The sequence below is a fragment of the Ranitomeya variabilis genome, chromosome 4 (genome assembly GCF_051348905.1).
Source record: "Ranitomeya variabilis isolate aRanVar5 chromosome 4, aRanVar5.hap1, whole genome shotgun sequence".
Taxonomy (NCBI): domain Eukaryota; kingdom Metazoa; phylum Chordata; class Amphibia; order Anura; family Dendrobatidae; genus Ranitomeya; species Ranitomeya variabilis.
The window spans coordinates 170,742,838-170,755,245 of NC_135235.1; the positions used below are offsets into that span (position 1 = coordinate 170,742,838).

A 12,408-nucleotide genomic window follows, 5' to 3' on the forward strand; every position below is an offset into this window, starting at 1 on the left:
TTCTTCATAACCCATAGCGAGTGCAGGGGGCGGATGGCGCATGGCAGTGATGTCGTGCTTTGCCTACGATGGGTACACTGATGTTACCTGCTAGTCTGATTAGCCGGCAGTGCAACTCTATACATTTCAGCTGAATGTGCGTCCGAAAACAGCGCTGGTGTCCACAGGCCCACCTCCTGCATGCGCCAGGTCTTTACACCGCTGCTTTCTGTATGCGATAAACCTGTAGATTGCAAGCCACGAGGGCAGGGCCTCACCTCCTATATTAGCCTGTTTTTTTCTATTGTTGCAATTGTATTGATATATGTAGTATATGTATGTAAACCCTCTTCATATGGAATGAATCCTGCAATTAACGGTGGTATAAAATACGTGCATATTAGAACGAAAAGTACAATGTTATCAAAGGCTGCTTATTTTATAGGGAATTAGTATAGATTGCTCTCCATAGTTACAGTTGATTTTCCCTGGAATCACACAAAAACACAACTTCATGATGACAGTAAGTTTTAGTGAAGAAAAAAAAAATATGAAAAGGTAAAATCAAACCTAACATCTCTCTTTGGTACATTTCTCTAGTGACAGAATGATTTATTTCCATTAGAATACAATTTCTCAATGACATGGTTCATGGTAGAGCAGATACATAGTAATATATCCATACTGTGCAGCATTGAAAATCACAGTTTAATATGACAGTCTGACAACAACAGTTGAGTTTTGAGACAGACGACCTGAACCATTTGTAAAGGCCCCTCAAGTATAAGACACAAAACCAAGTACATGGAAGGCTCAGGCTTGGCGGAACATGTCAAGTGTAGCAAAGCTAATCAAACAATCAGTACAGGTGGTGAGACTCCGAAAATGATGTCTTGCTTCATCTTCCAGAAGCCATCCTTATAGGCAGTCAATCCTCAAACACATCATATAATAAACGGAAATTATATCTAAAATATACAATTTTCTGTACTTAAAAAAATACATATAAAAAGGAATATAAAATTGGAAACCAAGAAGTAAACGGCTATTTGGCTTCTCCTAGCAAATTATTCTTTTGTGGGTTTTTTTGTGACTATTTTATTTAATGGTTTAGACTTGACATCATTTCTGAAGTCACCATACTTGTCAGCAACTTCCTTAGTAGTATGACTGTACTTATAAGTGACCGAGGTTGTGTTTGTGAATCTGTGCTATAGTATAATGACAAAATACAGAAAAAAAAATCATAAAATGGTATTCCAGAGAAATATTCAAAATATAATCTAATTTAGTATATATCCATTTATAGGTGACCTTTTAAAAAGTCAGTCTTAACGTCCCATTAGTCCCCAATACAAACCAATTTATCCTTTTGAGAGATCCAAGCTATTCTGATTGTAGGTACAAGTGATCAGAAATCCAGTCTTTTCATGTAACACTGTATGTCAATGTATATTTTGTACCTCCATATACAGCAGATCAATATGTACACATATACATAGGGTTCTCGCCTCTACATGTAACCACCAGTAAATGAGACTGAAACAGTTCTCTTGTACCAAGGTGTCCACACACATTAAATAAAATTGTTAACTTACACTTTAAAAATATTTTTTTTTAAATTAACATATGATCAAAAATAAGTATACTTTGTGTTCACAGCAACACATACATGAGTGTACTGAATACAGACTATTTGTGCAACAGCAGCATATACAAAAAGGTTCTACTGAGCTTGGTTTACAGGTCTGATATGTTGTAGGAAAGAATAACAGTGCCCACTCTTGCTGCTGGGGAGTAATACAATAACTTACATGTTTCTGGTTTATATTTATGTATATATGTATATGATATACACAAATAGACACATATGTAATTATTCGATTGACGTGACTTGTGCAGCCCTCTCCAGCAGCTTTAGAGGTAGGTCAAGCTAAAATTTTGGTGCAACTGACACACGAGAGCAACATTGGTTTGACCACTTTTCACTGGCACAAAGAACCAGCCAATGGACTTTCCATTTATTCTTTGTGTGGTGTGTAACTTTTTTTTTTTTTTATTCTTTCCCGCTCACAATTGTGTTACCTTCTAAGGAAAAATAATATTGATATTTAGCTATCAAGCTTGTCCATAAATTTTGCCGTTGCGGGTGGAATCATCCAATTAGAATAAACACAGTCATTGGCATATCTTGAAAAAACAGACTTATTGGCATCGAATCTCGGGATTGGAACGGGGCTCTCTTCAGGCCAGTTCGGATAAGTCATGCCTAAAAATGAAAAGACATAATTTGTTCTGCACTGAAGAACCAAAAAGATATAGTAATAGCTTCACGTGCAGACAGTAAAGCCCTTGGCAAAACTCCCTTTAATGAGATAGAACATAAGCCATTGATTTTGCTACAAAGACATACAACACAATTGACAAAAAATGGCTAAAAATTAAGATGAAAATAAACCATGGTGCTATAACAAAATTATTTTCACTTATTAAACCTTTACAACTGTAAAAATCGAACCCACAGAACAAAGCGGAGTCCACTAACAGTAAAGGAAAACGAAGCAGACTCTCACTTGTAAAACTGGCCATATATTAGTAAATGAGTAGTTCAGCATCTGCAAAGTATGGAAATTTGGGGCCCAAATCATCAAAGTGTTTGCCAGAAATCTGGAGTAAAAGACTTAAATTTGTACAAAAATGTTGTGACTTTTTAGATTGAGCAAAATGTTGCTTCTTTTGGTGTTTTAATACCAGTCCCAGTCAGTTCCGCCAAAATGGGCAAAGCATGGGCAGGAATGGGAGTGTCATAGCCCAACCGGCACATTTTTCAAAAGTTACGCCACTTTAGAATTGTCTGGAGTACAATTCAGGTGTAAGATTTCTGATGGAGGCAGGCACGAGTTGTAAGATGCCCCTGGTGCTTTAATGAATTAGGTGCATCTTACTCCAGCCCTCATCATGGAGACTGAAGTACGAAGCGCTAGTCTTAATCACTTAAGTGCTAGGTCTTTTCTACTTCGTGTTTTTGGAAAACATACCAGAACTGATGCAATAACACAAAATTCATATTCTTAAATCGGGAATACTCTCAAAAAGAGACTACAGAACATATAAAGGAAAAGTATAGAGAGCTTAAATATCCCCGAGTTGGGTGTGGATATAATGATAGTCCATAACATGTCTTGAAAAAAGATCAATAATTTTATTTTTCAAAAAGGTATATAGACAAGACAGTAGGTACAACATGAAACAGAAAAAAATCCACACCAAAACAATCAATGTAGAGATAAAAGGACAAGCGGGCAGCAATGTGGCTATGGAATACAGGAAGGTTTATACTGCGACCATGTGGGGATACACAGGGGCTTCTGTGTATCTGCTTGGCATGGGTAAGATGATGTGACTTTTCTGTCTTTGTTTGACCGGGCACTCATTGGCTCTTACTGTAATGCTGATAATATTGTATGGACTGCCGTATATTATGTCCATGAGTGTACCGGGTATGACTTCGTCATTTCTTCCCCAATATTGTGACTTGTTGGGTTACCCTACTGCATACATTGTAGAGCACTCTTCTATATACTATGCACTAGCACTATAAATGTTTTTTGAGTGTTCACATGTTTGCTTGGGTTTTTCCCCACATGGTCGCAGTATAAACCTTCCTATATTCCATAGCCACATTGCAGCCCGCTTGTCCTTTTATCTCTACATTGATTGTTTTGGTGTGGATTTTTTTCTATTTCATATTGTACCTACTGTCTTATCAATAATTTTATTTTTCAAAAAGGTTTATAGACATTTTTTCAAGACATGTTACAGACTATCATTATATCCATACCCAACACAGGGACATTTAAGCTCTCTGTGCTTTTCTTTATATGTTCTGTACTTCGTGTTTTTGCAGAAACCAGATTAACCCTATGGCGGTTTGTTATACGAAACTTCTTAATCTATATATGACAAAGACATTTAAAACAATTTCTTTATTAATTACACAAAATATGACACATAGCAATACCAGTTTAAAAAGCTGACGCAAACCAATACAAGGGGGACCAAACTCTGGTAGATCACTAGCAACCCTATGCATATGGAAAACTGTATTCATAAATAAAAGTTTGTTTTCTTGGGTTATACTGGTAAAGAATTGTCACAGAATTCTGTGAAGCTAGCAACACTCTAGGTCTGGTTTACATCAGCCAATCAGATGTCCTAACAATTGATCCTAAATTATTAAACCCACGGTTTGTATAAAAAAACAAACAAACAAAAAAATTATTTTGAAATTTGGCTGGTTATGAATAAAGATCAGAATGTTATGGCTAGTGCTAAATAAAGATATTCATAACTTTACCATAGTTTACTTAGGTGGTATATAAAAAGTGTCATAGTTGTAACAATATTACTGAGATAATCATACGATACTCATCAGTATGCAAAAAATTCTGAATCCTTAGTCTGCAATAAATCTTGAGTCCTCAATCGCTATACAATTATATATATAGGGGCAGGCAGTCCAGGCAGCTGACTAGGGCCTCGGCTCCTCCAGGGGCACCCAGCCAGCTGCTACGGGGGCCCTGAGTAAGAGGCCCAGGCTGACCCTCCCCCCTGCATCGCACATTCAACTTATCAGCATGATAGAATCAGGTACAGTTGAAAACAGTGAAGGAGGAGAGAGCGTCATGTGATGCTCCCTCTCCCATCACTCCCCCTCTGCCTCTGACACCGCGTATGCCGGCGGAGCTGATGAGATGCTGAGACGCTCTGCAGAAGCCAGAGCAGAGGGGTAACAAGGAGGAGAGGTAAGTAGTGTGTGAGAGTGTGTGTGTGTGTATGTGTGTGTATGCATTATAGTGTGTGAGTGTGTGTGTGTGTATGCATTTTAGTGTGCTAGTGTGTATCTGCTGCACTATACTGTGTGTGGGGGGGACTGCACTATACTGTGTGTCTGGGGGCTGCATTATATTCTGTGTGTGTCTGGGGGCTGCATTATACGGTGTGTGTTTGTTGGGGGGCTGAATTATACTGTGTGTGAGGATGCATTATACTGTGTGTGGGGACTGCACTATACTGTGCTTGGGGGGGTGCTGCACTAAACTGTGTGTGGGGTGCTGCACTATACTGTGTGTGGGGCTGCATTATTCTCTGGGGGACTGCATTATACTGTGTGTGGGGCTGTATTATACTGTGAGGAGGCTGCATTATGCTCTATGAGGGGACTACATTATACTCTGAGAGGGGCTGCATTATACTCTATCAAGGACCATGAGGAGTGCATTTTACTATATGTACTATATTGGACCTGCATTATACTGTATCGAGGACTACCTGCACCAATCAATCTTCCTCAGCCAGAGTAAGGGTAGGTGCACATGGTCAGTAAACGCTGCGGGTTGTACACTGTGTATTTGTGCAGCGTCCAGATGTTACCGCATAATGGATGGGATTTCAAGAAATCCCATGCCCACTATGCGTGCATAGACGTCCGCGGCTTACCTGCAGAGAGGGACATGTGGCGCATCTTTCCAGATGGCAGCATGTCTATTTATCTTGCAGAGACGCAAGTCTCTGCAAGATAAATGTCACCCATACAATGTATTGGACACAGTGAATCCACACATTTCAAATGAACAAATGCAGATTCACCTGCGTTCAATAGCCGACGCAGTGCTTTAGATGCAGCAGACATGTGACGAGTCAAAGGCACTGCCAATTACTGAACGTGTGCACCTACCCTAGGGAGGCTGAACAACTTCAATATTGTTTAACGCGCTCGTTTACCGGCTTGAGCTTGTAAATATAACAGAAACATTTGTGTGATGGTGCAATATGTGAGCAGTTGGGGCCTCACTTTAAACTTTTGCCCAGGGCCCCACTTTGTCTAAAATTGGCCCTGAATACAGTAAATCCTAAATGTTCTAATCACTAAGTTTTCAATCAATATACCAGTCCCAGACCCAAAGACTTACTCATACTATTGAGCAAACAATTGCACTAAGGCTTCTTTCACACTTCTGTCGTTTGGCCTCCGTTGCAATGCATCGTTTGGGAGAAAGAACGCATCCTGCAAAGTTGCCCGCAGGATGCGTCGTGTTTTGGCGGACCGTCGTCAGGAAAAAATGTTCAAGGGAACTTTTTTTGTACATCGCATCCTGCACTTTGGAGTGCGCATACCCGGGCGGAGATCTCTAGCTCCTCTCCAGGACTTTAGAATGGGCAGTGGATGTGTTGAAAAACTGCATCCGCTGCCCACGTTGTGCCGAATTTTAACAACGTCCGTCGGTGCATCACGCCGACGCTTTGTGACGGCCCCGTACTGACGGAAGTGTGAAAGAAGCCTAACTTGCCAGTATGACGCTCTTCTATGCATCGTAACAGCCAGAGAAATGACACTTGAACAATTGAATATTTACCTGCTAAGTAAACAGTCCCGGCTAGATCAGTGAACCTGAGCCTTGTCCCTTTTTTTTTGTTTTTTTATTAATACAAACTGTGGGTTTAATAATTTATGACCAATTGTTAGGACATCCGTTTGGCTGATGTAAACCAGATCAAGGTATTGCTAGCTTTGCAGAATTCTGTGACTACAATTCTTTACAAGTGTAACCCCCCAAAAAGCAAAAAATGTTATCTATGAATACAATTTTCCATATGTATAGGATTGCCAATTACCTACCTGAGTTTGGTCCCCCTTGTATTAGTTTGAGGCACCTTTTCCACATGGTATTGCTATGTGTAGTATTTTGTGTAATTAATAAAGATTGTTTTTAATATATTTGTTGTACAACACATCTTAATCCATATATGACAAACAGTCATAGGGTGAATATGGTTTGTACCGACTCTAGTCTTGAGAGATGGTGCATGGGCTGTATGTTCATCAGGTTTTTGCATTTTGCACACATCAGATTAGATACCATGGACCACTATTCCACTTTCCCACCAGATTTGATACATCTCCCTCATGAAATCAGACTATATAATTGGGCCCAGTCACAAAGTCAAGGTCTAGTCCTCGCTTACAGAACTCTGGAACATGACCTTTGAGGTTCGTAATGTGACAAAGTAATGGATTCCAGTGTAAAGTAGACCGTTTGGATCTGATAGTTTTACAAATAAGTTAACATTTTTGCATTTTTAAGGCAACATCAATGGCTTATGTCTGAAGCGGTTGTGAAACACGAGGGTAACCAGAATATACTAAGAGGAAGTCCACCACGTAAGGTTGCAAATTAAGACTGAGTTTTCGTGAGGCCAACGTAAGCGATTTTATAATCCAGGGTCAATCAATATTAATATTCTTACACGCATTGGTAAGACTCTTCCCCTTATTGTGTATGGGTATCAAACACAGAATAATGGAAAATCCCAAGTCTGATGCTTTCATTACTGAAAATCAGAAACAGAAAATTAAGGAGTTTTGGCAAGAACTCTGCTTACTGTCTCAGGTCACCAACACAACAAGACACTTATACCAGAGACAACATAAAAGAAACAATTCTTCACAAAACATAATGCAGAATAACTTGGACACGGCATTTAGGAAATAATGTCACCTGTGTCTGTGGTTGTGTGTAGTATCGCACCTAGGCCCTATACACTCGAAAAGTGAAGAACTGTAATAACCAAATCTAACCCGTTGACCAGAGTTATGCCGTTACGAGCAGTCGTGTTTTTCTAATATCATACAACCCTGTTAATGATATGTATTGTCGTCTCTCCACCACAAGACATTAAATGACCCAAATTTATAGATTTAGAAATTATTTTGGTTTATTAAAACTAGTGCAATGTATGTTGGATAATGTAGTATATTTCTACCAAATTTTGTCCATATATTCAACATTTAGATTTTTATTCCGTAAGGTTATGCCATGCAGATTCTTTCCACGCTTTAAAGGGAATCTGTTACCAGGTTTTTTGTACCCCATCTGAGAGCAGTATAATGTACCTTGAGACCTTGATTCAAGCAATGTGTCACTTACTTATAAAATCAGTTTTATCTGCTGCTGACCTAGCAGTTCTATGAATGCTAAGAGCGATATAACTCCGCCCTCACCACTGATCGGCAGCTCTGTGCCCATGTACAGTGTACACAGAAAGCTGCCAATCAGTGGTGAGGCGGGGTTATTCACAGCTCATGAATATGGAGGACTATCTGGCAGCAGCTTTACTAGTCCTCTAGTGAGAACATCACGGTTTTATCAGCAGATTATCAAAATTACAGCAAGCAGCTTAGTAAGGGACACATTGCTGGAACCAGAGTCTTTGTCCCTACATTATGCTGCTCTCAGATTAGCTTGCAAAAACCTGGCGACAGATTCCCTGTACCTAAAACGAACCCGTTAGCAGGTTTTAGATCCTAAACCAAAGACATGTATATAAAGAGAATCTGTCAGCAGGTATTTAGTACCTCATCTGAGAGCAGCATAATGTAGTCAAAGAGACCCTGAATCCAATAATGGATCACTTCAATTACTGGGTGCGTTGGTTGAGACACAATCAGAGGTGTTCGATTTAGCAATGCAGCAAAGCTGCCCTGCCCCAACCATGTTCTGTAGGTAAATAGTCTATAGGCAGTGAGGCACTTATCACAGGAGGGGGCGGAGTTGGACAATTGCCCATGCCCCAGCTAATCACAGCAATGTTAATTAAAATGTGATTAAAGCTTCCGTCTAAGTAAACAACAGCACACAGCCAGACATGTAACACGTTGTTGAGTTCAGTGTTTTAACCCCTACCTCATTCTGTTCTCAGATTACATAGCAAAAAATTGCTGACAGATTCCCTTTATCCATACTAGCCTGGAACAGTCAGTCTGACAATACCCGTTTCCTAGGATTAATATGTAGTCATCTCTTTGAAATATGGCTTTCTGGCTATAATTAGGAGCTGATCTATCTGTAATCTATACAGGATTAGGATATGATCTTCAATACTATCTACTGCATGATATTCTAGTCAGTCAAATTGATATGCAACGTAAAATGCAGTGGCACCCTACAAAAAACTACCGGTGATGTAATCTCCTACTTCCTAAATTATACAGTCAAACCTTAGAATAGAATGAGATAAGTGAAGGAATACATCCAAGTTTAGAAGAAAATGTTACTAAAAGTGATGAACTGGACCTACATTCTTCACTTCTGACAGATTATAAAATTATTATATTTATGGTCATTAAGTTATATTAAGATACTATTAGTGCGATAATATGGTATCATCAAGTAGAGAATAGCTATGTCTCCTACTTCTAGAATGTAGGAGAAGTCAACTTTAATAGAAGTTATTTAAAAAAGTTTCTTTAATTACCACAATACTTGAAAATTGGAAGTCCGCACTAGGACTACTTTTACCCTTCGAAATAACAAAGGGCAAATTGAAATATATACAGCAAGTCTTGATGATATTTAAGGTCAAGAACCAAGGGCATAGTTGTAGGGTGCAGATATAGAAGTTGCACCAAGGCCATGGAGACTTTAGGACAGTTTTCGGATACACCTGAGCAATATTAAAGTAGATACCAGGTATTCGTTTTCACAGTCTGAAAGATTTGGTAAAACCACGGTTTTGGGGATCCTGACTGGGCCTACTGTGGCTATGTAATATCATACAGTTATACAGAAGAAATTCAATGTTTGGTCTCTTTTATAAAATTTGGTTAAGTTTTTCTCTGGGACATTTAAGAAATCATGCCTTAGTTTTTTCTTCCAAGTTGCTTAGGCCTCAGAGTGAAACTTTTTGCAACTGTGTGGAAAGTTGGGAAAGTTGTCTGTGGCCCACAGCAGCTAATCACAGCACAGCTTTCATTTCAGATTCTATGTTTTAGAAATGGAAGCTGCTCTGTGATTGGTTGCCATGGCCAACAACAACATTTATATTAAGACAGTTTTTAGAAATCTGTCCAGTGTTTCTAGAGCATTAGGAAACTTTCTGCAATCATATGATTGAGGTGTCTTCTCATTGTTCAAGCTCAGGGAAATAGTTTGTTGCCTATGTAAATAAAACTAACTCCTAGTGTCTACTATTTCTTTATTATTCCTACACAATATTATTTCTGTAAGCCTCGACCTTCCTACTCACTGGATGCACTAGCAGATTACACTATGACTGCTCTAAAGGCCAAGGAACATAAATGGAATGATCGCTGAACAGTAGATGATGCTCTTATGGGGGTAGCCATTGTGTAAGTCCCTATACAGCAAGATATTCTATGGGATTTATACATTAAGTATTGATGCTTCACTGTAAAATGTCTGATGTGGGTTAGGATTTCAGCCTTCAATTATGTACATAAAGTCCCAGCCTATACTTTAGCATGTATTTTATGGAAAATGTCTTCAATATTTTCTTATATTTGTTTTTGACATTACTGCAGAATTCGTTACCCATTGGCATCTAAATTTTGCTTGCTAAAAACAATATATATATATTATATTATTTTAAAAGATTCCAAATCAAAGTCAACAGGTTTTAAAGCAGAGTTTGATTTCTTAGACACACAGCCCTGGTGTTGTTGAGAAGCAGATTTCTAGAGACGTTCAGATAGATGGAATTTGTCCTACTGGAAAGCGTAGCTAGAATCTAGTAAACGCATGGGATATTCTACCATAGAGTTTGTTTTCAATCCATGTTGAGGGCAGAGTTCTGGGAATTGGGGCATTATTACAGTCCACCAAAGGTGTCTCCTCTTCAGAAAGGCCATCATCATAGAGCATGGAGTCTGCAGGAGTAGAGGCCGCAAGATCCAAATAATCCTAGAATGCAGAGTAGAAAATACAGGTTACAAACACTTCCAAGAAATTACATACAATAGCAAGAGATTATACAGTATGTTTAAGACGACAAGTAAGAGGACAAAAGCACGACTGACCAGTGGCGTTACAAATCTCAGGCACCAGATGCATGTTCCAGGATGTCATTAGTCTGAATTCAGACATCTGTGGGTCAGGGTCAGGGTACAGGCTATTATGCCCGGGACTGGCTGCAGTTCTCCTAACTGGAACTTGACAGCCGCAGACATGTATAACTCTGTCAAGTTTGGATCAGGAAACCTGCAGCTGCACTTGGATCATAATACAATGACAACTGAACAAGGATACAGTGGAAAACTTCTAGGGAAGCAGCCATGACCATAGGATTGTGTACAGTTTCTAATTTATGATCACCTGGCAAATAAACAGGGTCATTAATGGTGGCCTTGTGGCTGCCATGCCATGTATTACAGTGATCAATGGGAGTATACAGTGGGGAAATTAAGTATTTGATACACAGCCAATTTTGCAAGTTTTCCCACCTACAAAGAATGGAGTAGTCTGTAATTTTAAACAGAAGGTACACTTCAACTGTGAGACAGAACCTAAAGATCAAAACCAGAGAAATCACATTGTTTGATTTTTATTTATAAGCATTTGAAAACCTGCCAACCAGCAAGAATTCTGGCTCTCACAGACCTGTTAGTTTTTCTTTCAGAAGCCCTCCTACTCTGCACTCATTACCTGTATTAATTGCACCTGTTTGAACAAGTTACCTGTAAAAGACACCTGTCCACACACAATCACTTCAACCTCTCCACCATGGCCAAGACCAAAGAGCTGTCTAATGGCACCAAGGACAAAATTGTAGATCTGCACAAGGCTGGGATGAGCTACAGGACAATAGGCAAGCAGCTGGTGACAAGACAACAACTACTGGCACAATTATTAGAAAATGGAAGAAACACAAAATGAAAATCTTCCTCGGTCTGGGGCTCCATGCAAAATCTCGCTTTGTGGGATAAGGATGATTATGAGAAAGATCAGGAATCAACCCAGTGACCTGAAGACAGCTGGGACCACAATCTCAAACCTTACCGTTAGTAACACACCACGCTGTCATGGATTTAAATCCTGCAGGGCAAGCAAGGTCCCCCCTGCTGACGCCAGCACATGTTAGGCCAGTTTGAAGTCCACCAATGACCATCTTCATGATCCATAGGAGGCATGGGAGAAGGTCATGTGGTCAGATGAGACCAAAATAGAACTTTTTGGTATCAACTCTACTTGCCCTGTTTGGAGAAAGACGAAGGATGAGTACAACCCCAAGAACACTGTCCCAACCATGGAGCATGGTGGGGGAAACCTCATACTTTGGGGGGTGCTTAGGACAACTGTTTCAGGGAAGATGGATGGGGTCATGTATTGCAAGATTTTGGCTAACAACTGGCTTCTTTCAGTAAGAGCACTGAAGATGGGTCATCGCTGGGTCTTCCAGCATGGCAATGACCTGAAACACACAGCCAGGACAACTAAGGAGTGGCTCCGTAAGAAGCATTTCAAGGTCCTGGAGTGGCCTAGCCAGTCTCCAGAAAATCTTTTGAGGTAGCTGAAACTCAATGTTGCCCAGCGACAGCCCAGAATCTGTATGGAGGAGTGCACACACACTGCA

General features: G+C 39.7%; 1 protein-coding gene across 1 annotated transcript in view; it reads right to left on the minus strand.

Moving 5' to 3' along the window:
• Window positions 1-503: 503 nt before the first annotated feature.
• Window positions 504-12,408, minus strand: part of RET (ret proto-oncogene) — a 148,388-nt gene continuing 136,483 nt past the window's right edge. Inside the window, exons 19-20 of the mRNA XM_077259378.1 lie at window positions 10,592-10,739; window positions 504-2,248 (exon numbers count right to left, since the gene is read on the minus strand). Of these exons, the coding sequence (XP_077115493.1) occupies window positions 2,091-2,248; window positions 10,592-10,739 (306 nt within the window). The 3' untranslated portion in view covers window positions 504-2,090. The remainder of the gene's footprint in view (window positions 2,249-10,591; window positions 10,740-12,408) is intronic.